Source organism: Desmodus rotundus, unplaced genomic scaffold, assembly GCF_022682495.2.
Source record: "Desmodus rotundus isolate HL8 unplaced genomic scaffold, HLdesRot8A.1 manual_scaffold_100, whole genome shotgun sequence".
Taxonomy (NCBI): domain Eukaryota; kingdom Metazoa; phylum Chordata; class Mammalia; order Chiroptera; family Phyllostomidae; genus Desmodus; species Desmodus rotundus.
In genome coordinates, this window is record NW_026527153.1 from 129,939 (window position 1) to 154,973 (window position 25,035).

A 25,035-nucleotide genomic window follows, 5' to 3' on the forward strand; every position below is an offset into this window, starting at 1 on the left:
GAGTGGACCCGGGAAGGCCCTGAAAGTAGGAGCACTCTCCTTGCTGGCAGATGAGACTCGCTTGGAGTCACATAAGTGAGTGTGAGCTGTTTGGAACCCAGCTGTCCCTTTCTGAGCATTCTGAGGCCATGAAGCTTCCTTATTACTTTAATCACAAAATTATAGCCAGACTGTTGGCTCTCATTTTCTTGTGAGCCTCCTCTGGGCCGGGCTTGGTGCTAGGCATGTGTACTGTTTAGTCCTCACAATAGCTCTGGAGCACGGGCATCACTGCCCTCCGCTCTCAACAAGTCCACTGAGGCTCAGAGAGATGTAAGTAACTTGCCTTAGATCCCCAGCTGGGAGGTTGCTGAGCAGAAGTTTGAACCCAGATGTGTCTGGCCTCAGAACTCACATCCTCCCCAGTGAAAGATGGTCCCTGGCACCTCTCTCCCCTGTCTTTTCAGACCCGTCCCTGGAAGACATGTGTGGTGCGGAGTGTGCCCCACCGGGGGAAGATGGGCAGCGGCCACCGCGGTGCACTTCAACTACCTCATCTCAGTCTGAGCCTGCAGAGCAGCTGAGGCACCACCAAGGCAAGAGCCTAGCCTCCGAGGACCCCAAAAAGAAGAGGGCTCAGAAGCCTTCCCACATGAGGAGAAACATACGGTGAGCTGTGCTCTGGGTTGGAGGGGACAGGGTGGGGGGAGAGGTGTCACTTGAAGGCTGTCAGTAGCAGGACTGGTTTGAGCAAGAGTGTCCTCCTTCCCAAGGAAAAAAGTAAAGTGTAAGCTGTGCTCCCGAATGACTAGTGAGGTCGCAGCTCAGGCCTAGTGGGCTGGGCCGTCAGAGGGTGGGCAAGTGGCCTTCAAGCGCCACCAGGCGGTGTTGCCCTCTCTGGAGACCCCTAGCACAATAGGATGCCCTGGTTGGACCCTGTTTCTTCCTCTGTTTTTCCTTATGTCTCAAAACAAGAGGGGATAGAAGAAGTTGAGTTGTCATCTTCTTAGAATTCAACTTCAGTCGGCAGGGGACTGTCTGGTTCCCGGCAGGCCTTCTTCCTTGAGCTAAGAAATCAGCAGATGTGACCCTGGCTGGTGTGGCTCAGTGGATTGAGCACTGGCCTGCAAACCAAAGGGTCACCTGTTCAATTGCCTGTCAGGGCACATTCCTGGGTTTCAGGCCAGGTCCCCAGTAGGGGGCGCATGAGAGGCAGCCCCACATTGATGTTTCTCTCTCTCTCCCTTCCCTTCTAAAAATAAGTAAATAAAATCTTAGAAAAAAGAAAGAGATCAGCAGATGTGAACTTCCGTAACTACCCAAATCCTCCACAGCCCTTCCATCTACCAAAGAGATAAATGCTATCTTTTTCTCCTCTTGCCCTTGCTTTTCCTTTTTTTAAAACATAATGATGACTTAAAAATATCACTCTAAGTTTGGAAAATAAGGATATAGCCCTGGCTGCTGTGGCTCAGTGGATTGAGCGCCGGCCTACAAACCAGAAAATAAGGATATAGAATCATCCATAATCCTACTTTCCACATACCAACTCTATTTTTAATTAGTTTCTCAGCTATATGAATCATATATTACTCTATTTTACTCTTGTTCTGATATGTGCAGAGATGAGTCGACAGGGGCATCTGTCAGGAAGTTAAATGATACAAAAACATACAAGGCCAAAACCACCTGAGCCTGCTCATTGCATGGGTTTCGTGGGACTAATGTGGCTTCTCCTCCTGCCTCTGCTCTCCGAGCTCAGCACTGAGAGCTGCGCTGTGTAGTGTGACCCTGCATTGCCCACGTCTCGGGTGAACCCAAGTGCTGTCTCGTTTTCATGTGTAGAAAGCTGCTCCGGGAGGATCAGTTGGAGCCAGTTACCAAAGCAGCACAACAGGAAGAGTTGGAAAGAAGGAAGCGCCTGGAGCAGCAGAGGAAGGACTACGCAGCTCCCATTCCCGCTGTTCCCTTGGAGTTTCTCCCCGGTAAGCTGTGGAGGTGGCAGCAAAGGCCCTCGGCCGCACATGGGGGTCAAGGATAGATCTGGAATAAGGTCATGACCTCTCAGGAACCCTTCAAGCCACTCAGCTTCTTGGGAACACACAATCAGAGTACTCTCGTTTTAAAAGTTCAGATGGATGAAAGTATGCTCCTCAAATTGATCTTCTTTAGATTTTTCCCATTAACTTTGGATCTTAACGTGGCAAAGGGTTAGGACCTTTTTTAGTGGCCAGGTGGCTATTAGGGAGTAAGAACCAGTGGAGAAGGGGGAACTTGGAGAGAGGGCTGAGGTTTTTGAGACGCCTTCTGCCTCTCTCCTCAGTGGGCAGTCCAGCGAGAGAAACAGAGGGGGCGGGATGGTGAAGTGTGTGAAGAGCATGCTTGTGCCACATGCGATCTGACACTCCCTTTCATCTCCTTCTCCCAGAGGAAATCGTCTTAAGAGCAAGTGATGGTCCGCAGCTGCCTCCTCGGGTCTTGGCCCAGGAAGTCATTTGTTTGGACAGCAGCAGTGGCAGTGAGGACGAAAAAAGCAGTCGAGATGGTAAGATCAAGCCAGCAATGCCTTTCCTTCCTCCTGGCCAGTGTCCACCCTGAGTAGTCAGCTGTCCCTTTGATGGAAAAGAGTTCAGTCCCTCCTCATTCACTTTTGGTCTATGACCAATTTCCCTGAGTCTTCTTGGTAAATGTAAGGTATTCCGTTGTCTTAACTTGAAGCTGGGCAAGAGCAATGTTATAGGTGATGTCAAGTCCTGCCTTTGTTTCCATGCTCTTTGCTATAATGATGGGCAGGACATTACCCCTGCTCCCTGGGCTTTATTTGCTTTGTCCTGTTGACTGTCTCAGAGGTGATTGAACTGAGCTCCGGGGAGGAGGACACTCTGCACATTGTGGACAGCAGTGAGTCTGTCAGTGAGGAGGATGAGGAAGAGGAGAAGGGTGGCACCCACGTGAATGACGTCCTAAACCAGCGTGATGCTCTGGGGCGAGTCCTCGTGAACCTGAACCACCCCCCGGAGGAGGAGAATGTCTTCCTGGCCCCGCAGTTGGCTCAGGCAGTGAAACCTCATCAGGTACGTCAGGTCTTGACTCTCTTCTTCGTCCCTGTCGGCTTCCTTGCTGTGGACACTGCCTGCCTGTGCCTGTTGGCATCACAGCCTGTGAAGTACTTGTTTGGTACCACGAGCAGCTTCTGGAAAGGCCTGGTCCTTCTTCCTAACAGCCTGTGCTTCGGGGCTCCCGATGAATGGGATGGGACGAGGCTGGGGGTTGCCCTGCCATGTAGAGCACGCTGATCTCTTGGCTCAATAATCTTGAGCCTCCTTCCGCGAGATGCTTCTGGAGAGCAGAGCTTCAGTTAGGAAGCCGTGGCTCCAGAGGAGATGTGAGAGTCAAGTCTGAGGGCCTCTCTGGTTGGAGGGAGCAGAATAGCTTGTGTTGACCCAGTGTCTGAGTGGGAGCAGCGAGTGAAAGCTCCGTAAAGACAAAGGTTAACTCAACATGAGAACCTAACAGTAAGACCGGCTCCTTGTGGAACGGACCGCCCTGCAGTGAGCGGCCAGGGCAGCCAGGCGAGGCCGAGGGAAAGACCCTGTCAGGATCTGACCCCTGCAATCTTGCCTGGGTTGGGCCACCATACCAGGCGAAATGTTTTTCTGTGTTTTCTCCAAAAAGTCCATCACCAGCCAGTAGACTAGTCAGGGTTCAGGGAGATTCCTGTAGCTGTTCACACCAGCTATCTGGCGTAATGTCTGCTCGTTTGCTGAATCCTGGCTAATTCCAGAGTGAGGGAAACTCGGGCCCTGGTCTTTGCTAGCCCGCTGACCTTTGTGTGTGTTCCTTGTCAGATTGGAGGGATCCGGTTCCTGTATGATAACCTGGTTGAGTCCCTGGAGAGGTTTAAGACCAGTAGTGGTTTTGGCTGTATCCTGGCCCACAGCATGGGTCTGGGAAAAACTTTGCAAGTGATCTCCTTCATCGACGTCCTCTTCCGCCACACGCCAGCCAAAACGGTCCTTGCCATTGTGCCGGTAAGAGTTCCGGAAGGCTCTGCTTAGCCCTCCAAAGAGCCCTGGGTTAATGCCTTCCTGGGCACTAACAAGCTGGATGAGCTCAGCTCTCTGAGCTTGCTCCTTGAAACTCTCTCTCTGGGCTTGGCTTTCTGACAGGTCAATACTCTTCAGAACTGGCTGGCAGAGTTCAACATGTGGCTCCCAGCCCCCGAAGCCCTGCCAGCCGACAACAAGCCCGAAGAGGTCCAGCCTCGGCTCTTTAAGGTTCACATCCTGAACGATGAGCACAAGTAGGTGGCCCGCCCTCTGCTCCACCCTTTCCCTTTAGACTGCTTCCCAGGGTCGGGGTGTCAGGACTGTCTGTTCGGGTATGTGTCCTATCCTCCTGGATCCTTTTTGGTCTCTTGAAGTATCGCTCTCTCTTCCTGCTACTCATTCTCTCTCTACCTAGCTTTTCAGTTATGTTGGAGTTATGCAGCCTGGGAAACTTCTTGTGTTCTGCTTGAGGATGCTTATGCCCTGAAAAATCTGCGTGCAGGGTCACATTTTCCCAGGTGTATAGTAATAAAACTCACATGATAGGCTCTGGCTGGGGAGCTCAGTTGGTTAGACTGTCATCCTCATACGCCAAGGCTGGGGTTCGATCCCCAGTTGTGGCACATACGAGGATCTACCAATGAATACATAAATAAATGGAACAGCAAATAGATGTCTCCCTCTCTGTCTCTCCACCCCCCCTTTCCTCTGTCTCTAAAATTAATAAATAAAATTTTTTTTAAATTCAACATGACAAAGTGAAACTTTCCATCCTCTGACTTTATACTTTTTACATTTCTCTTAGCAGCTCATTAGTCTCTTCTTTTAAGCACCAATCTATAGTTGACCTTTAATGGTACAACTTTGAAAGGTGCAAACCTTTTTTGGTTTTAGATTTATTTAAAATTATGTGTATTTCCACTCCGTATGTTCAACCTGATTTCTAAAAATCTAAAGGCATCTCTTGGTCCAGGCCCACTACCCATACCTCCCTTTCCTCCCAGTGGCATGTCTCTGCCAAGGCCGCCTCCTGTGCGGGGTGGTCATGCACGTCCAAGTGAGGAGGCTGTGAGCGGCCCCACAGGCTGACCACCTGCCCTTCCTCAGATTCCAGAATGGTTCATCCGTGTGCAGCAGTGAAGTTCAGCCAGGGCGCAGCTGTCTAGGAGTGGAGGGACTGGGCCAAGTGTCGTCTGCTCACAGCTGCTCCTCCTCCTTCACCGCTTGTCCTTGGCTCTTCATTCACCAGAGCCTGAGCTGCCGCAGTGCTGGGTGTTGCCCTTGTTTGTAGTGCCTTCCATTTACTGTGGGAATAATTTGAAGTTCTTCCTCAAATGTTGCAGTCAGACCTGTGCATCCAAGGAGGTTGTCACTTTTGCTTGACTTGTGCCTTTGCACTTCTGTGCTTTGCTGTTTAACCATCATCAGCTCCCCAGTCCATCCTCAGGGCAGTTAGTATCTCTAGGACACTGGGAAAGTCCTCCAGCAACAATGCTGCCATGTGATGTCTTTGGCAATCAGGATTCTGAATGTACATCGACACAGCTTTGCTTGTGAGGAATTCTTCCTGGCGAGCAGTGGAAGCAATAATACCTTCTCTCTGTTCACTCTTACAGGACAATGGCAGCTCGTGCTAAAGTGATGGCTGATTGGGTGTCAGAGGGTGGGGTGCTGCTGATGGGGTACGAAATGTACAGACTCCTCACCCTGAAGAAATCCTTTGCCACAGGTAGACCGAAGAAAACCAAGAAACGTTCTCACCCGGTCATCATTGATCTGGATGAGGAAGATCGACAGCAGGAGTTTCGGAGAGGTGGGCAGCCTGTCCCGGGGATGCTCTTGGGGGTATTTCAGGAAAAAAGAAATAGTGTGTGCAGTAGCACCTCGTCCAGTGTGACGTGTTGTTGATGTGAGCTGTGTTGTCTTGAACCAGAATGCCGGGTCCTCAAGGTAGGTGGGATGGCCTTCTGGCTCTCAGAGGCCAGGCCGCAGGCTCAGAGGAGACTCCCCTGCCCCTTCCTCGTTTCTCTCACTGAGCAACTGGGAGAGCATCTGCGGCATTTGCCACTCCTGGTGACATTCTGGGACAGCAGTAAGAAAGTGTTTACAAAGTCCTTACGTCGCTGATATACAGAGCGATAATAATACTGTCTGTGAATTTCTAAAACGAAAATGAATCCCGTCTTGCAGTGAAAGCCGTTCCTCTCATAATTCTGCTCCCTTTTCTTAGGGCCTTTGCCTATGTGGGGAAGAACGTTTTATTGGAGTTCAGGCTGTTTTATTTCATAAGTGTCCTCATCCTGAGGTCACATTTGCTGTAGCTTGGCTTCGGTCATAGAGCAGGGATGCACCTGCCTGTTGGCCTATAGGGGAGTCCATCCAGGAAGTCCTCATCCTTCAGCTAGCTCCCTCCAGCCTCGGAGGGTACCCCGATGCTGACAGTGGGGGTGCCGACTCAGGAGTCAGGGCCACTTCTGTGATTCATCCGGACACCCGTGCCCTAGCGTGGTCGTGCGCTCTCTGGCCTGGCGGGCCTCACCCTAGGAATGCAAGTTGGTTTTACTCTGAGCCTGGGGGGGGGGGGAGGTGGAGGAAAGGAGAAAGAGGGAAGAGATGCTGATTTCGAGAATCAACAGGCCAGGCTCCTGTGTCATGCCAACCCGTGGGAGCTAGGATGGCCAGCGCCCTTTCACCGACGGGGACTGATGCTTGCTTTCCTGCTCCCCTCACTTCTTCTGTCTCCTCCAGGGTGCACCCCTGCCTCTCATATTGTTGACTGAAAGCAGGCCCTCTCCCTCTGACTCCGGGTCCTCTTCCCTCCCTAGAGTTTGAGAAGGCCCTGTGCCGCCCTGGCCCTGACGTGGTGATCTGTGACGAGGGACACCGCATCAAAAACTGCCAGGCCAGCACCTCCCAGGCCCTGAAGAACATTCGCTCTCGCCGCCGGGTGGTGCTGACTGGGTACCCCCTGCAGAACAACCTCCTTGAGTACTGGTGCATGGTGGACTTTGTGCGCCCAGACTTCCTCGGCACCCGGCAGGAGTTCAGCAACATGTTCGAGCGCCCCATCCTGAACGGGCAGTGCATCGATAGCACCCCCCAGGACGTCCGCCTCATGCGGTACCGGAGCCACGTCCTGCACAGCCTCCTGGAGGGCTTCGTGCAGAGGTGAGCCACCCCCTGAAGGAGTGGGCGACCCTTCCTAGTGCGGCAAGAGTCTAGCTTCCTTTTACTCAAGTAGCATTTCCTGAAGAGCTAGCAGAGGATGGGTGCCCGTTATTTCTGTCCTCTGGAAGTCTGGCCTAGAAGTGCTTCTCTCAAAAGTCAATCCAGCCCTGGCTGGTGTAGCTCAGTTTGGCATCAGACTGAGGACCAAAGGTTGCTGGTTCTATTCCTAGTCAGGGCACATGCCTGGGTTGCAGGCAAGGTCCCCAGTTGGGTATGTGCAAGAAGCAGCCAATCAATGTGTGTCTCCCTTTCTTTCTTCCTCTCTTCTCCTCTCTCTAAAAATAAATAATAAATGAAATGTTTTAAAAAACCAACCTGTGGGTACCATGGGTGCCTGCCTTACCTGCTGAGAGAAGCAGAGAGCGTGGGCATTCTGCTGACTCGGGGAAAGAGCGAATGGGTGGCTCTGAGGGCAGGCTGTGCCGGGTCTACCTCTGGAGGCGCATAGTTAACACTGGTCTCCAGCAGCCTCATTTTCCCTTGTTCACATGGCCGTGTGGGGAAAGCTTAGAGAAGCAGCCCTGAATTGGGGTAAGAACCTGGGGCAGCTTACCGCCTCTGGCCTTAGTTTTCGTGCCTAAAATGAGTCTCTTCTCGACGGTTGCTGAGCCAGCCCTCGTTGCAGGGCTGCTGTGAGGTCCTCCAGATGTAGGTGTGGCAGAAAGGCAGGGTCCACTTTCTGTCCTGCACTTGGTGCCCCCTGGCCACACTGCCTTGGCAATTCTGATTTCCATGTTTGTAGGCGAGGCCACACTGTGCTGAAGATTCACCTCCCTGCCAAGGAAGAAAACGTGATCCTGGTGCGGCTCTCCAAGATTCAGCGAGACTTGTACACTCAGTTCATGGACCGCTTCCGTGACTGTGGCAGCAGTGGCTGGCTGGGGCTGAACCCCCTCAAGGCTTTCTGTGTGTGCTGCAAGGTGTGTTGAGGCTGCAGGCACACTGAGACTCACTCAGACCAAGGATGCACGAGGTTCCCAGGGAGTTACTCTGCTGGGAGTCCTTGATAAAGGAAGAATAAAGGCAGAGGGGCCACCTGTGTATTGGAAGACCAGGTGCTCTCGGGAGAGGCAGGTTGGCTTCGAGCCACTCAGTCCTTGGGAGTGCCACCCACGTTGCAGTGCGAGTGGCGCCCCTTGTGCCATGCAGCTCAGCTGCACAGCCCATAACACTGAACTTGGGGGCGCGGCGGAACACTGTGGGGCAGCGTTTTTGCCTGCTCGCGTGATCGAAATTCAGGAGCTACATAGCTCAGACAAGCTGTTACAGGTGCCTTCCGTTGTTGCTGTACTTCCTCAGATTGAGATTTCTCTCACCCTGATAATGCTGCTGGTGGTTTGGGGACAGCAAGGCCCAGGTACAGTTCACGATAAGCCTCATGAACAGGTGGAGGCACCCTGACCTGTCTGTGACCTGGCTGAGTGTTCCCTGTTGCTTCACGAGGGGCCCGTTGCTCTGGTGGCTCTCAGCCCGCCTGTTGAGCCTTATTTCTGACTGGCCACTGCTTTAATGAGCGAGCTGAAGATGTGTGTCTGGGGACAGAGGGGGTTTCAAAATATTTCTTTGGTAGCCACCGTCCTAGAGACCAGGGCTAGGACTCTAAAGCAGACACCGTCTGGAGGATCTGCAGTGCTGACGCACCCATCCCACCGGTCCCCGTCCCCTCCCCTCCCAGTAGTCCCTGAAATGACTTCTGTTTGGCCATCTAGAATTCAGACACACTTGTCCATAGGGAGGCGCTGGTCTTGTTTCACTCAGTAGTTGGCTGTGGCCACGCCGTGAGACAGGAACGTTCTCACTGGACAAGGATGAGAAGGACCGGCTTCCAGTACAGACTTGTGTTCATGTACCAAACGTGCTGGCGTGGCCCCTGGCGTGAACTCTCCTGCTCACGTGTCATGGTGGTCAGAGTCTGTAGTGGAAGCGCAAGCGCAGGCTCTTTGGCTACAAGGAGGTTGGGGTACTCCCATTTTGGGTGTGACAGTGTGTGCGGGGGGAGGTGTGAGATGGAACAAGAATATGCTCCCAGACTCTCTGTGACACGCTCACGTCATTCTCTGCCCTGTGCCACCTTTCCCTGAACCTGAACCTCAGATCTGGAATCACCCCGATGTGCTGTATGAAGCCCTTCAGAAGGAGAACCTGGCCAATGAGCAGGACCTGGATGTGGAAGAGCTTGGCTCTGCGGGGGCGAGTGCCCGCTGCCCATCACAGGGAACAAAAATCAAGGGGGAGGACAGCGCCTTGGGCTCTGCAATGGGAGAGGCCACCAATACCAAGTTCCTCCAAGGGGTGGGCTTCAACCCTTTCCAGGAGCGAGGCAACAACATTGTCACGTACGAGTGGGTGAGTTCCGCACATCTTCTGTGGCCATGAAGCACTGCTGGGAAGGGATGGTGTGAAGCCCATGTGGGGAGAGGGCAGGGCTATGCGGGAATGGTAGGGGCTGCTCGTGAGCTGCTGTCTTGGAGGGAGAGCATTTTATTTCTAGTGATCTGGCCATGGGCCTGCTCCAAGCTGCCTCATTTCTCTCTTGCAGGCCAAGGACCTTTTGAATAACTACCAGACTGGAGTCCTGGAGAACTCCCCCAAGATGGTGCTGCTTTTCCACCTGATTGAGGAAAGTGTGAAGCTTGGGGACAAGATCCTCGTGTTCAGGTAGGAGAGAGATTCCTGGGTGACACTGTGCTTCTCTGGTAAAAGTGATGCGAGCCCTGCAGAGTGAGACATCTGGGGTCACCCCAGGCCCCTTTCTTTCTTCCTGCCTCTGCAATCCAGTGCTTCTCAGGAGGACCTTGCATTTTCCCTTTTTCCTGGAGTTTCTTTGTCCAGTGCTATTCTCTACAGAGAACATTTTGAAACTGTGGGCTAACATTGCAGATCATAGTTTAAAACTTCAAGTTGTGGCCCTAGGCCAGATCTGGCCTGTGGCCTGGCATGGTACAGCCTAAGAGCTAGTTTTTACATTTTGAAAGGGTTAAAAAAAAAAAAAAAGAAAGAAAAGAAAATGCAGCAGAGAGCAGAGACTGTATGTAGTCTGCAAAGCCTAAAATTATTTACTGTCTGGCCCTTTCCAGCATACATTGCTGACCCTTGATCTAATCGGCTTCTTTCCCTCTTGGCCTTTTTTTTTTTTTTTTTTTTTTTAATAATTAAGCTTTGTGTGTAAGGCCAAATAAATGATGTGATCTGTTCCAGAGTCACATTCTCAGTCTAGCCAGAGCATTGCGTCCCATCTGGGCCTGACTCCTCAGGGAAACAGAGAGAAAGGAGATTGTGTCTCCTTTGTTCTGGCCAGCTCAGGCTCCAGTGAGAGCTGGGGCACCAGCCCAGCCTGGGAGCCCCGGAGGGAGGGTCTCTACAGGTGACACAGAGGACAGCAGTGGTTCCGACTTGGGGAGAGCCTTTGGTTTCGTGGCTCAGTTCTTCAAAGATTCTATTTATTTATTTCTAGAGAGGAGAAAGGAGGGAGAAATAGTGGGAGAGAAACATCAATGTGGTTGCCTCTCCCATGCCCCCAACTGGGGACCTGGCCCGCAACAGGAGCATGTGCCTTGACTAGGAATCGAACTGGCAGCCCTTTGGTTCGCAGGCCCGCACTCAATCCCCTGGGCCACACCAGCCAGGTCATGGCTCACTTCTGAGGAGAATGGCTCTGCGTAACTTGGAGGCAGCTGAGAGCCTCTGCTTCCCAAGTGAGACCACGGCATTGCCTGTGGCCTGTCGAAGGCTCTGCTACATACTCGTGCAGTGTGGGTTTTTAACACTGATGGTATTACTAGCACTGATCTAAACCCCAGAATTTCCCAGTTGAGAAAGTCACAGGGTAGAGAGATTTTTAACAGGGCCACAGTAATAACTATGTGAGCAACTCTGTTCCCATTATGAGCTAGAGAGAATGCCCTCAATGGTCCTTTGTGCGGTTACATCTGGTGGGGAGTAGATTGTGGGAGCTCCCACTGCCAGAAGGCTTCACACAATTCTGGGCCTATTGGGGAACAGGATTCCCTCAGGCCTGGGAGCCTTCTGAACCAATGTTGTCCCTTTCCAGCCAGAGCCTTTCCACCTTGGCTCTCATCGAGGAGTTCCTAGGCAAACGGGAAGTGCCCTGTCCACCTGGTGCTGAGGGCCAAGGCGCACAGAAGTGGGCTCGAAACGTCAGCTACTTCCGTGAGTTCATTGCTGCTTCGTTCTGGGGGCCTTGGCAAGGTCTGTTTAAGGGGTTCCTTTCCTTCTCTCTCGTTTTCCCTTCTACTCCGTTCTTCAGATGCGTAGGAATATCCATGATTCTCCAAGGCGCGGAGAGACACTGAGAGTGAGTGGCGGTGTGTGAGGCGCTGTCCTAGGGGCTGAGGAGTTTTGGCGAGACAGGCAGTACAGAGAGGTGAAAGGCACGGGCCTAGAATTCATCTGAGACGGGGTGACTCGAGGACAAACACAGAGCAGCACTGACTGAGTGCCCTACCTGGGGTCCTAGGGAGGACAGAGTCATCCCGGTGAGGATGATTGGAGAAGGCTTCCTGGAGGAGGCAGAACTTGCACTAGACTTGGCAAAAATGGGGAGAACTTGAAAGATTCAGAGCTAGTGTGCCCCAAAGGTCATCTGAGGGAGAAGTAGAGTGAACACAGATCTAGGTCATGTGTTCTCTGTGCGGGAGATAGCATCCCCAGGGGGGTAAAAATTGGTTCTTGAGGGGGTGGAAAATTTAACTTTTTGAAGTATAAAGCATTGAAGTATTAACTTTGTGAAATACACATATAGGTATATCTGTGGTGTTAAAATTACAAGGGGGCAAGGTGATTGGAAAAATGTATGAAAAGGCTCTTTAAGAGGGTGAAAATTTTTTTTAAAAGGGTGAGGAATGTCGGCCCCAGGTACTTACTGACCAGGTCCTGACGTTTGGCCGTTGTGGGCACTGCAGGGTGTTGAGAGGCACCCCCAGGCTCCGTGCACTAGATGGCAGTAGCACCCACTCGGGTCTAACAGCCAGCACCCTCCTGGGCATTGCCTTCTGTGGGGTGGTGAGTGGAGGAACCACCCTTGCTGAAGAGCACCAGGGTTCAGGGTGGTGAGGAGACCCCAGCACAGCGTCTAACCTGGAGCCCATGTTCACTGCAGGCTCGTCCAATGAGTCAGTGCTGAGCTGTGCTCGGAAACTGTGGGAACTCGGGTTGGAGAGGTGGGTCGGGGTGCTGGCTGAGAGTGCCTCCAATACCAGCCAGTTAAAGGAATGCTTCCTCCAACTGTAGCAGTTCAGTTCTCCACGTGGTATTTGATGCTCCTAGCTTTGCCCTTCGGTATTTCTCTGCTTTACCCAAGGCAGTAAGAGTAGCCCGTCCTCACTCATTCATGCTTCTTAACCAAAGGTTACTTTTTCTCCTTTCGAACTTCCCCCTTTTCATTCATGTGTCTCACCCCACTGCTCCCTCCTACCTGTTCCTTTGCGTCTCCTTATAGCAAGCTGTCAGCCTTAGGAGCTGGTTAACGGTGCAGGTTCCTGCTGGAGGAGCATCATCCGTATCGAATGATACTTGTCTGTACTTGTCCGGATTCACAGCACTGAGGCGGAGAGGTCACTTGAGCCAGGGCCTGCCAAGCATCTATATTTAGGGTGATTCTTATGCACCCTAAAGTCTAGGAACCTTGGCCTTAGAATTGACCCAAGATGCTAAAGGGAGAAACATAGTTCACAGTCCTTGTTGCACTTGAGGGTCACCTGAGGATGTTTTTAAATTCCAGAACCCTGGGTCCACGGTAGACCCTGGAGTGTCCAGGGGAAAAGCTGAGCACTGTAGTATGTTGTTTGTTTTGTTTTTAAGATTTTTAAGACACATTTGCCTAGTAGTTTCTGTGTGCCCTGCCCTCATCTGTCCACTTCTGTGGTTTTCCTGCTGCCCTAGGGCTGGATGGTAGCACCCCTGCCTTTGAGAGGGAACGGCTCATTAATCAGTTCAACGATCCCAGCAACCTCACCACCTGGCTCTTCCTTCTCTCCACAAGGTGAGTGGATCCTGGGAGGGAAGGCCAGGGGCTCTGTTCAGGGCGGTTGGCTACACAGGCAGGTACCCTAAAGGCTCATCCAATTTCTGTCAGAAGAACTCTGCTCAGGTTTGTAACTTGTGTTTGAGTTAGAGAGGGGAGACCAAAAGGAAGTTTATTAGAAGAATGATGATGGCATTGTCATTAAGTTTTTTGAGACATGCGTTGATAGTAGTAATTAGCTTTTCTCTCGGAGTGTTCTGAGACAATGTGATGAATGTGAAAATGCTTTTGAAAGTGGGAAGTGCAATGTAACTGAAAAGGCTGATGGCCCTGTTTGCCTCGTGCCAAGCAGCTCGCAGTCCATGCTGCCTTCCACGATCAGGATGCCCTTGACAGACTGTGGCTGAGTCACACCCTTGGGCTGTTAGACTAAGCCCACGTTGCCCCTCACCGGGTGGCATCACGTTCATCGAGTGGGGTGGAGCGTGGGCCTTCTTGCTGCACTGGGAGGCACTCCCTGTCGGGCATTGAGGGCGTCCTTTTCAGGGCTTCAGGACACACTCCGTTCATCCGCAGGATTGCAGGACCTGCCAGTGTGCTGTGCTTAGGACAAAGAGGACAGCATTGGGGCAGGAGTCACAGAGGGTTAAAACTGATTTGAAAACCATCTTTAAAACTAAAGGCTCTGTGATTGTTGGCTTGTGTTTCAAAGGGCCGGGTGCTTGGGCGTGAATCTGATTGGCGCCAACCGAGTGGTGGTGTTTGATGCTTCCTGGAACCCTTGCCACGATGCGCAGGCCGTGTGTCGGGTGTACCGTTATGGCCAGAAAAAGCCCTGTCACATCTACCGCCTCGTGGCTGACTTTACCCTCGAAAAGAAGATCTATGACCGTCAGATTTCCAAGCAGGGCATGTCAGGTGGGCTGGCTTCCAGGCTCGGAAGAGACGCACTTATGTGGGCTGCCATCTTTACTGCATCAAGGGAGACGCAGCGGGGGGGCGCAGCAGGCTGTGCGAACACAGGCAGACTTTCAATTAGCGAGAGCCAGCAGTTCCTCCAGTCTCATTCCCATTCAAATAATTGCTTACCAGGGATGGACCTCAGCTTGTTGAAGGTGGGTTTAGTGATAAGAGCTGAGCTACTTACGCAGGTTTCTCTTACGATATTTCCATTTCACCAGGGTCTCCGACCATGGCTTTGACTTTCAGATGTGGGGTGGCCTGAGGTGGCTTAGGTACTAGTGACAGTTAATGCCGATCTTTGTCACTGTGCCTTTGCAGTCTTCTTTGCCATGTACTGACTTTCTTCATGTCTTTTCCCTTCTAGATCGGGTGGTGGACGATCTCAATCCAATGCTGAACTTCACCCGAAAGGAGGTAGAGAACCTACTGCACTTTGTTGAGAAGGAGCCGGCTCCTCAAACATCTTTGAACGTAAAGGGGATCAAGGAGCCAGTCCTGCAGCTTGCCTGTCTGAAGTACCCTCACCTCATCACCAAGGTAAGCACCTGTGAGTGTGCGGTCCCAGTACGACGGTCTCCAGCAGAGGCAGCTTGTCTGGAGGGCTTATTTTCTTCACCAGGACTTTTGTGTCACGCAGGCAACTTAAACTCCACTGGTCCTGTTCCTTGCCCCATGCAGGCCCTGCCCCTGGGACGGTCCTGCAAGTGCTGGGCTCGGCCATGTGGAATAGGTTAGCTGGTGTGTTTTCCTAGCAGAAAAAGCAATGGAAGATTCTAAAACTACTGTAGTCTGTTAATTCTCTGAACTGTCCTCCCTTTTGACATGGAAGGCAGACCTGGGCTGTCTAAAGCCGGTGCTGGGTTAGACTCATGGGCCGTCCTCTCCACAGCGGACAGTGCGCCTGCCTGGGGGTCTGTGAGTGAGCTCTCTGCTGGTGCTAGAGACGGCCAGCCCCTTCTCGATATCACAATAAGGCTCCTGTGTGTCCTTTATGTCAGCACAAAGACCGGTAATTAAATCAATGTCCTCCTGTGTCCCCAGGAGCCTTTCGAGCACGAGTCATTGCTCCTTAACCGAAAGGATCACAAGCTGACCAAGGCGGAAAAGAAGGCAGCGAAGAAAAGCTATGAGGAGGACAAACGCACATCGGTCCCCTACACCCGCCCCTCATATGCACAGTATTACCCCGCCAGCGACCAGAACCTGACCAGCATCCCCGCCTTCAGTCAGAGAAGCTGGTGAGCCACTGACCGGGGAGAAGGGCTGCTGCGGGGCCAGGCCCCAACCTCCCCGTGGTGCATTGTTTAAGCAAAGGGACAGACTACAGCTTGCTCTTGGCTGCTGAGCACTGACAGGTCCTACTCTTGGATGAGGTATCCACACAGTTCGGCAGCCCTAGTGTTTTAAGTGGCTCTGGCTGGAAGAACGCTGCTGGTCTTATGACTCAGAAGACTCTTTTTAGATCCTTTTGGATTCCTGGGAGGTGCAGCTTCCCAAAACATAAAGGCCCAGCCCCCCACACAACCACATCCTATCCGTAGCACCTTGGTCGTAGACCTTGGTTAGCACTGAAGTTCAAGGGTGAAGGCCAGGTCTCCATGGGTCTTGGATTGCAGGCAATGAATTCTGCTGCTCCTAAGGGGATTTCATTCCATGGCCGTGCCACAGTCCTGAGTGAAAAATCTTTTTCTTCAGCACAGCTTCTAGAACCGTTCAGAATATGAACAGGATAAAAGCCAATTGCTAAGTGCAGAGAGCGGTGCTTTGTAAAAAAAAAATTACAGAACAGTTATCAGTGCTTAATTTCTTATTTTTTTTTTCATTTTTAAGACAAAGTATCTCATAATCCTTACCAGTTCGGCTGCTTGATTGGTAGTTTCATTTTTAACTTGCTTAATTATCTTGAATTAAAGATAATTATTTTGAGTGGGATAGATTTTTTTTCTTATGAAGAGTGCATGTGAAAAAAAAACTTGCCAAATGAGGTTTCAAAGGAACTGAAACCATGTGATATTTCACATGAGACTCTTTTTTGGTGAGTAATTTGCTCTTTTTATGTACGAGATGCTTTAGGGAGAAAGTTGCTCTCTTTCCAGCCTCCAGACTGTATTTGTACGTGGTTCCCCAAGGTGCTGTTGCCTGTGAATGTTCTTCTCTCTTGTCCTACTCTCCTTTTTTCACTTTTCTGGGCTTTTCTGTGTAATAGTAGCAATGGACTAAGCCTGAACTGGGTGGAGAAAAGCCATGTGGGGGGAGACGTGGCAAGTGGGCTGCGCTGTGAGGCAGTGTGAGCTCCTGCTCCAGCCCAGCCACTCCGTGCATCTTTGCATCTCCCCGACTCCAAGGCCTACTTCCTAATGTGTGTAGACTGACAGTCCAAATTCTGGAGGAGCAGATGTCACCTCCCATCCCCACAACGGTGTCATTCTGCTGGCATCTGACTCCCTAGACTCCGAGAGGCGTCACCCTCACTGCCTCTCTGTCTCTGCACAGTCTCAGCCCTGTGTCATCACCATCCTTTGAATTGGTCATACCCTGTATGGTCCTCTGGTGCTCCTTGGAGCAGCAGCCAAGGCTGGAGAGAGGGGCCGTCTGAAGGGGTTCTACGAGCATCACAGGAAGGGAAGGGTGGCCGTTGTGCTGACCTCGCTGAGGGCGCTTATCTTTCTCCCCCAGGCAGCCAACCCTGAAGGTCGACGAGAAGCCTGTGGCCAGTGTTCGTCCTGTGCAGTCCACCCCCATCCCCATGATGCCCCGGCACGTCCCGCTGGGAGGCAGTGTCAGCTGCGCCTCCAGCACAAACCCAGCTGTGAACTTTCCCATCAACTACCTGCAGCGTGCGGGAGTCCTGGTGCAGAAGGTGGTCACCACCACAGGTTGGAAACTCCTGCCTTCTCTTCCAAGGGGACTGTCCCTTTTCACATCTCTTTGCTCATTCAGGAATTTTATTATTCATTAAACACCTGTGAATCCTAGGCCTTGCTACACTGGCATTGTGGGTAAAAACAGAGAAGACAGCAAGTAGTCCCTGGTCTTGAGGGATTTGCACTTTAATGAAATAATTTTTATAATAATAACATGGGACTGGGTCTCCTTGAACGTGGTGGGTGGGACAGACTCCAGGCCATGCAGAGGGGGTGGCTATGTCATGGGGCCACAGGGTCAGTCTTCCTAGAGGCGTGTGAGTGTGTGGAGCCCTGCCTGACTATAGGATGAGCTGAGCATCAAGGAAAGCTCTCAGTCTCCCTGCCTCATTGGAAGGTCTGAACGTCACTTGTTTCTTTCTTTGTGAGTCTGACGTGGATTGAGCAGGGTGGACCAGTGGTGGGGAGGTGGCGCAGCCTGTCCACCCTGTAATTGGCCCTACATTTCAGGGTCATTGGGAAAGGAAACATTTCACTAAAAGAGAGCATCTTGTAAGTCTGCTTTTCTGCCAGTTCTTGAGAACCCTCTTCATTCTTTAGCTAGGCATGCAGCAATGGCAGCAGGAAGGAGGGTGAGGCTGTGCCATGCGTGAAATGGTGTGGAGCCGATGCGTGCAGATAGCTCAGGGAGGAGGGAAAAATACGTGGAAGCAACCATTAAACCAAAACTTTTTCTAAACCAAAAACTCTGAATTTTTAATTAATTCAGGGGAAATTGACCAGAAGCCATGACAAGATTTCTAGAAAGTTTCTTTTTTTTCATGGTATTCTTTATTTAGATGGTTGGGAGAGGACCCGCTTGCTTTGCCTCCCTGGGTTCTGACCTCTGCTCCATGAGAGGCTTTAGAGAAACCACAGAGGAACGGGCGGGTGTGGACTCTGGTTTCCTTCCCTGCTCTCACCAGGCCCCATGTAACCTAAATCTGAGGTCTGTGTCTTCACTAGATATCGTTATTCCTGGACTCAACAGCTCCACAGATGTGCAGGCAAGAATCCATGCCGGTGAGAGCATCCACATCATCCGCGGGACGAAAGGTGAGTCTGGCCAGGGCCATCCCCTGCCTGGGGAGAGAGTGGTGGACTGGAAAATGGAGTCTGTGCGTGTGGCTCGTGCTGGAGTGGGGGCGGAGTCATCCTATAAGAGTGTCATGTGTGGGGGAAGCATGGGAGAATGACATTCCAGGAGCTTAGTGGGGTGAGGAAAGGCCCAAAGTCTATGTCAGTGGCTTAAAAGAAAGGAGTTAGGGTCCCCACATTCCTGTGTTTTAACATTGTTTTTATGGAGAATTTGGGGTGGGTTTGGATAGACACTGTGTTTTGGGTCCATCTTAGCCTGTCGAAAGTCAGCTCGGAAAGCCTAACTCACCTGGTCCCGTACTGCCTGTGGGAACCTGCATAGACATTTCCCTAGAGCCAGAGTTGTGGCCGAACCGGCCCTTGTGGGTATCATGATTATACTGCACATTGGGGAACTCTGCAAATGCAGGCTCAGCACTCACTGGCCCTGGAGGGCGCATCTGTGCTCCAGGGCCTGGCACGGAGGTCCCTGGGGAGGGAGCGAAAGAAAGATCATGCACCTGGGTCTCTGCCTTTATCCCTGGTCAAGAGTGGGGTCAGTCTTCATCAGCAAACTTAAAACATGCAGGGGGGGACCCAAAAATAAAAACCTAGAATTTATTTATAAATGTGTATTTATTCTTACATGTTTTAACTTTGGTCACCTTCCAAATACTCTCCGTTTGAGGCAATACACCTATCAAGACAGTTTTTCCACCACTCAAAGCAGTTTTTGAACTTGTGGATTTTGAAGCGTTTTAGTGCTTCTGCCGGTTTTTGTTTCACCTCTTCCACGTGGGCAAACTGTTTTCCTTTGAGGACACTTTTCATCCGGGAAACAAAAAAAGTCCCTTGGGTGAGATCGGGGGAATAGGGAGGGTGGGGCACAGGGGTCATGCCATTTAAATCAAAAACTGCTGGACACTCAGCAGTGTGGACAGGTGTGCTTGTAACTCACCCGTCATGAAATGGGCAAATGCAGTGAAAGAGTCTTCAAGAAAAACTCACTGAAACCAAACACAGCCTCTCACAACACCAGCTGGAGCACGGACCCAGGTGGGTTCCTAGAACACTCACCTAACAGGGGAAGCCTGTGCTACAAGGAGCCTGCCCTCCACAAGATAATTCCAGGTTTTGGGGGGTTCCCCTCATAAGAGTGGATATCAGAGCATTGGAAGGGAAGAGCAAGGTCACTCAAGGGTCAGGTGTCTAGGTTACCCTGGGCTTTCTAAAAGGGAGCCTTCGTGGATGGGAGCCACCTGGTTCCTTAGCCAGTTGTTTAGCTCGTAGTTGTATCATACAGTGGGCCGTTTGTTTATTCGAGATGGTTGTCTTTGAAATGAGTGCTATAGCAATCAAAAGCATGATGTCTAGCACTTATACTGTACACAGGCAGCTCAAAGGCAAAGGCAAAAGGCTGTGGGAAGGGTTATCAGCCAACGTGTATGCTGTTGTGTCATCTTACCTACTGGCTTAGAGTGGGTGGGCGGTCTTCGCTAGGAAATGCCTTGGGCGACTGCATTAGTATGCATGGGTGGCACAACAGAATTCCCAGGTGTGGTAGTTTGGAAAGTCCACTGCCCTGGTCCCTTACAAAGGGAGAGGAGACTGCTGGGATGAGAAACCTGGGCCGGAGGTTGTCAGGACAGTATCAAAGCCTGTCTTTCATATCAGCCTTTATTCTTTGAGGCTCCCTGAGGCTCTTTGTTTAGAAAGGAGATGTTGCCCTCGCTTCTGTTGGGTCAGAGTACCTTTTGGCTCAGGGAAAGGATGCCATGAAATGCAGGACGCATAGGAGATCACACTCGCCCCCTTGCTGCGTGCGCTCTTCTAGCCCAGAGCAGGGGCTGGTAAACAGCAAACCCCAACCAGTCCCCCTGCCAAATCTAGTCTGCTTCCTGTTCCTGTCCTGTGAGCTAAGGATGGGTTTTACATTTTCAGTTGATTGAAATTCACATTTCACCATCCATATATAAAGGTTTTTAGATCATAGCTACACCCAGCTGTTTTCATGCTACACAGTTGAGAGTGGTTGCAGGAGAGGTCCAATGACTCACAAAGCCAAAAATACCTACCAACCGGCCTTGTAAGGAAAAGCTGATCTCTGGCCTCGAGGCAGCTCTCCCTTTCCAGGAGATTGATCAAAAGACAGACCCAAGACAGGGGAAGGTAGATTCCTGCCGTGTAGGAGCACGCAGGTCTAGCGTTACTCCTGCCAACAGAGGGAGGTGATTGAGGCAACAAGGCTTCTTCCTTCCAGGCCAGGAGGAGGGCATGTGCCAGAGTACCTTCTCTTCCACAGCACCCCATTTATGAGGGGGGACCCAAAAACCAAATTCTCTTCTGGAAGGCAGGCCCCTTGTAGCACAGGCTTCCCCCATTAGGTGAGTGTTCTAGGAGCCCACCTGGATCTGTGTACCAGCTGGCGTTGTGAGAGGCTGCATTTGGCTTCAGTGAATTTTTTTGATGGGTGAGTTACAAGCACACCTGCCCACACCACTGAGTGTTCAGCAGTTTTTGACGTAAATGGCATGACCTCTGTGCCCCACCCTCCCTATTCACCCAATCTTGCCCTGAGGGACTTTTTTGGTTTCCTCAGATGAAAAGAGTCCTCAAAGGGGTATATTTGCTGATGTGGACCAAGAGGTGAAACAAAAAACAGCAGAAGCATTAAAAGGCATCAAAATCAACAAGTTCAAAAACTGTTTTGAGCCATGGGAAAAAAAGTCTTGATAGGTGTATTGCGTCAAATGGAGAGTATTTAGAAGGTGACTGAAGTTTGAACATGTGAAATAAATACACAATTTTTTATAAATCCTGCTTTATTTGGGTCCCCCCCCGTACTTCCTCCATTGCATTTAAACCTTCCTGATGTTTTCTGGTGTGACTGTGGTCTCCCCCCGCCAGGGTCAGGGTCAGGATCTGGAGCGGGGCCTGACCACGGCACTGGTGCAGTCCGTGTTTGAGGGGTCATAACTGGGCCACAGCTCGGTCACCCCATGGCTCGTTTCAGATGTCTTGAGAGAGGGTGTGAGGTCTCACTTGAGAGCTTTTTCCTAGCCGGCAGTGCCCGGGCCTGGAGGTTCCCAGGGCCCGCCGTATGGCATGTCTGCTGCTAACAGTCTTCTCGTGTTTGTTAGGGACGTACATCCGCACCAGCGACGGGCGGATCTTTGCTGTCCGAGCGACTGGCAAACCCAAGGCTCCTGAAGATGGTCGGGTGGCTGCCTCAGGTAGAGTGTGTCTGTCTGTCGTTGGCCTACTGAGAACTTCTTTTTGTTTGGTTTAGTTTCACTTGTAATTAATTTAGTTTTTGAGCAGAAATGTCTACAATGGTTCCCAATTCAAAAGATACAAAAAGGATTAAAGTGAAAGGAAGTTTTCCTCCCGCCATTCCCCCGCCATCCATGTCCTGTTTGTCGTCGGAGACGCTCTGTACATGCACACAGTACAGGGATGTGTGGGTCTGTCTGGGTAAAAACACATGGGCGCAACTTCTCTTCATATTTTTAAATGCATGCTGATTTACTGTGATGTACTGTGCAGTCCTTTCCCACCCTCTGATGTAGCCCCAGGCGCGTTCCTCAGCATCCCCTTAGTGTTGCCGCACGGAGGGTTTGCACAGGATTCCCGTAGGTGGGGGTAGCGCCGTGTGTTCCCAAGTCTCCTGTCCTGTGACGGTCCAGTTGTCGGGTTCCACCACTGTAGCGCTGGCTCGCAGTCACACAGTGTGTCTGCAGGGTACATTCCTGGAAGTGGGACTGATCGCCAGGTCAGAGTGTGTGTGGGCTGGGACACGGGAGGAGCTCTTGCGGGCTCCGCACTATGGGAGCGGTTCTCACTCATCCACCCTCTGTGAGACATGAGTGCCAGCCTGCTGGTTCCCTGCATTCGCTGTGGAGACAGTTGCAGGCACTGACGGGAACGGGCAGCTCCGCCGCCGCCTGCACCTAGGTCCGGGGACTGCCAGTTTCCTTGTGAATGTGCTTTGTCTCTCCCTTCTTGTTATTTGAACTATTTGTAAATCAAAGACATCATGTCATCTTTACCCCTAAATATTTCAACACGCATCTCCTAAGATCAAGGACATTCTCTACCTAGTATACCACCATTATCCTACTAAGAAAAAGTGAACAGTTCCACAGTACCGCCTACTCTCCCCACTATCCAGGCCACATTCAGTGTCTCCCAGTTCCATGGCCATGGATTTCATTTTGGTTTTAAACCAGGGTGGATGGCTCTTCTAACTGAATTTCCCTCTTTTCTCCCGTCCTGGTCACGGGAAGAGCCTGACTAGCTAGAAGAGTGGTCATTCGGTGTTCACGTCCATTATCTCACAGGCTTCGGTTCGCCGTGGCGGAGTTTTACAGACTGGGGGACAGGGTGAAAAGAAGTCACGTGTTTTGTCACAGATGGACTTGCTTCCTCGATCAAAGGATTTCTCTCTCCGTAACTGGAAAAAGTTAACTGAGTGATGTTGTCGAGACATCAAACTGGTTGAATTTGGGGGACCGCAGGACGGGATTCTTTTTTTCATGGAGGCTTTTCCCGTATCCTCCTCCTCTCCCTGGCTATCCTGATTCTCAGTGACCTACATTTTGTCCCCAGGTTCCCAGGGGCCTTCTCTCGAGTCTACAAGCAATGGCAGACACAGTGCCTCATCACCCAAAGCCCCGGACCCCGAGGGGCTGGCCAGGCCCGTCTCTCCCGACAGCCCGGAGATCATCAGTGAGCTCCAGCAGTACGCAGACGTGGCTGCCGCCCGGGAGTCCCACCAGAGCTCCCCAAGCTCCAACGCCGCCCTGCCTGGCCCCCCGGCCCCACTGGTGGACAGCAGTGCTGTGCCTGGGACCGCTCTCGGGACCGAGCCTCGACATGGGGGGCATTGCCTCAATAGTTCCCTCTTGGTGACCGGCCAGCCCTGTGGTGACAGGCACCCGGTGTTGGACTTAAGGGGCCACAAGCGAAAGTTGGTCACACCACCGGCTGCCCAGGAGTCAGCCCGCCGGCGGTCCAGGAAGGGCCATCTGCCAGCCCCCATGCAGCCGTACGAACACGGGTACCCAGTGTCAGGCAGGTTTGCCATGCCGCCCGTCTCCTTAAACCACGACCTCGCCCCGCCCTTCACCTCCCAGGCCGGGGAGAACTCGCTGCTCATGGGCAGTGCCCCCTCCTACTACCAGCTGTCCAATTTGCTGGCAGATGCCCGCCTGGTGTTTCCAGTGACTACTGACCCCCTGGTGCAAACAGGCCCCGTCAGTTCCTCTTCCACGGCTACCTCAGTCACTGCCAGCAACCCCTCCTTCATGCTCAACCCTCCCGTTCCAGGGATGCTCCCCAGCTACTCACTCCCATTCTCGCAGCCACTCCTGTCCGAGCCGAGGATGTTCGCGCCTTTCCCTTCCCCTGTCCTGCCCAGCGACCTGTCCCGGGGCGTGTCTGTCTACCCAGGCTACATGTCCTCACACGCGGGCTACCCAGCTGGCGGGCTCCTCCCGTCCCGGGTGCCTCCATTTGACTCTCATGAGGTTGCTGAGGTGGGGTTCAGCTCCAATGACGATGAGGACAAGGACGATGATGTGATAGAGGTCACTGGGAAATAGCTGGGAACCCCTCTGCACCTCACTTGGGGCCCCCAGCAGGTGCCCACCAGCTGGAAGGCAGTGATCTGGGCTTTCTGAGAAGAGGGCACTTGGCAGGAGGGAGCGGGAAGAGGACAAGGAAGGCGGCTGACCACAGTGGCAGGGCTCTGGTGCAGTTTGACAGAAGAGGCAACAACCCCAGCGGAGTGGCAGCAGTGGGGAATCAGGGACCCAAACCAGGACCGCGGGGCCACGCAGCCCGCCTCTCTCCCGCCTGCCTTGCTTAGCTGTCTGCTCGCTTGCTTGCCCATCGGAGTGTAGACGCTCACATCCCATTTCTGTCTTTGGGAACATTCCCTCCCAAGAGACCTGCCTTACCGGGTGACTTAGCTTGGCCTGGGGAGGGGAGGGGAGGGGGGCGAAGGGTAAGGAAGGAGGGTGGGCAGGGACAGCCGACGGAGATTCCATGGGAAGTGGAGTCCTCTTAGGGGGTGGGAAGGAAGCAGACCAGGTATGTGTGCTTGTGCGTGTGTGTTCATGTATGTGCGTACGTGTATGTAACAGCAGGGGTGAAGGTGGGAGGGAAGGGAGGGAGGGAAGGATGGGTAAGGGGGAAACTAGAAATGAATTTACCGCTTTAAAAATGGAAATCAGAGTGTGGTGGTTCCGGGAAACTATTAGTGTGAACATCGGGGTGAGCCCAGGAGAAGAGCCGCGGAAACCACCGGCTTCCTTCCAGCTAGGTGAGACGGGCCTGGGTAACCCGAGTCCCAGGTTTTCAGAGGCACGTTTGTCTTACACTCAGGGGAAGTGATGAGAGAAGATGGGCATCAGCAATCTCCGTCTCTTCCCCCAGCAACTGTCTCGGAGCTGATCTCCCTTCCAGGCTGTGAGACGCTGGTGCAGGCTGGGCGGGAGCGGCCCCATGCGGTGTGAGTGACAGACCGCAGCCGCTGAAAAGACATGCTTCTCAAGGATGGAGTTGAGCCCCCAACTGCCTGTCCTGTCCTTCCCTGTTAGAGAGCTCCATGTTAATTTATTTCTTATGGGCAATTATTTATTATTTGGTCTTTTCATGTGTCTTTTTTTTTTAGGTGGGGGGGTGGGGTAGGGAATTAGGTAGGAGATGGGAAGGGCCGTTTGAAGGTAGTCCAGACCCCCTAGCTGCTGGTGTGTAAATCCCTGTGGGTGGTGAACTGACCTAGGGAGGAGCACTAGACTTGACCAAGGCCTACTCCAAACAACTATGTGCCCAGGAAATGGCCTTTCAG

General features: G+C 52.1%; 1 protein-coding gene across 6 annotated transcripts in view; it reads left to right on the top strand.

Moving 5' to 3' along the window:
* The window catches only part of RAD54L2 (RAD54 like 2), a 72,758-nt gene extending 48,801 nt beyond the window's left edge, over window positions 1–23,957 (top strand). For all 6 annotated transcript variants that reach the window (XM_053917693.2, XM_053917692.2, XM_045199704.3 and 3 more), the window contains 20 exons: window positions 447–648; window positions 1,825–1,964; window positions 2,408–2,524; window positions 2,827–3,053; window positions 3,828–4,010; window positions 4,149–4,282; window positions 5,645–5,841; window positions 6,854–7,196; window positions 7,999–8,176; window positions 9,351–9,602; window positions 9,796–9,914; window positions 11,308–11,426; window positions 13,158–13,257; window positions 13,952–14,157; window positions 14,567–14,739; window positions 15,244–15,440; window positions 16,879–17,078; window positions 18,072–18,161; window positions 21,323–21,415; window positions 22,791–23,957. In XM_053917693.2, coding sequence (XP_053773668.1) covers window positions 447–648; window positions 1,825–1,964; window positions 2,408–2,524; window positions 2,827–3,053; window positions 3,828–4,010; window positions 4,149–4,282; window positions 5,645–5,841; window positions 6,854–7,196; window positions 7,999–8,176; window positions 9,351–9,602; window positions 9,796–9,914; window positions 11,308–11,426; window positions 13,158–13,257; window positions 13,952–14,157; window positions 14,567–14,739; window positions 15,244–15,440; window positions 16,879–17,078; window positions 18,072–18,161; window positions 21,323–21,415; window positions 22,791–23,785 — 4,265 coding nt within the window. In that variant the 3' untranslated portion in view covers window positions 23,786–23,957. The remainder of the gene's footprint in view (window positions 1–446; window positions 649–1,824; window positions 1,965–2,407; window positions 2,525–2,826; window positions 3,054–3,827; window positions 4,011–4,148; window positions 4,283–5,644; window positions 5,842–6,853; window positions 7,197–7,998; window positions 8,177–9,350; window positions 9,603–9,795; window positions 9,915–11,307; window positions 11,427–13,157; window positions 13,258–13,951; window positions 14,158–14,566; window positions 14,740–15,243; window positions 15,441–16,878; window positions 17,079–18,071; window positions 18,162–21,322; window positions 21,416–22,790) is intronic.
* The last annotated feature ends 1,078 nt before the right edge of the window (window positions 23,958–25,035 follow it).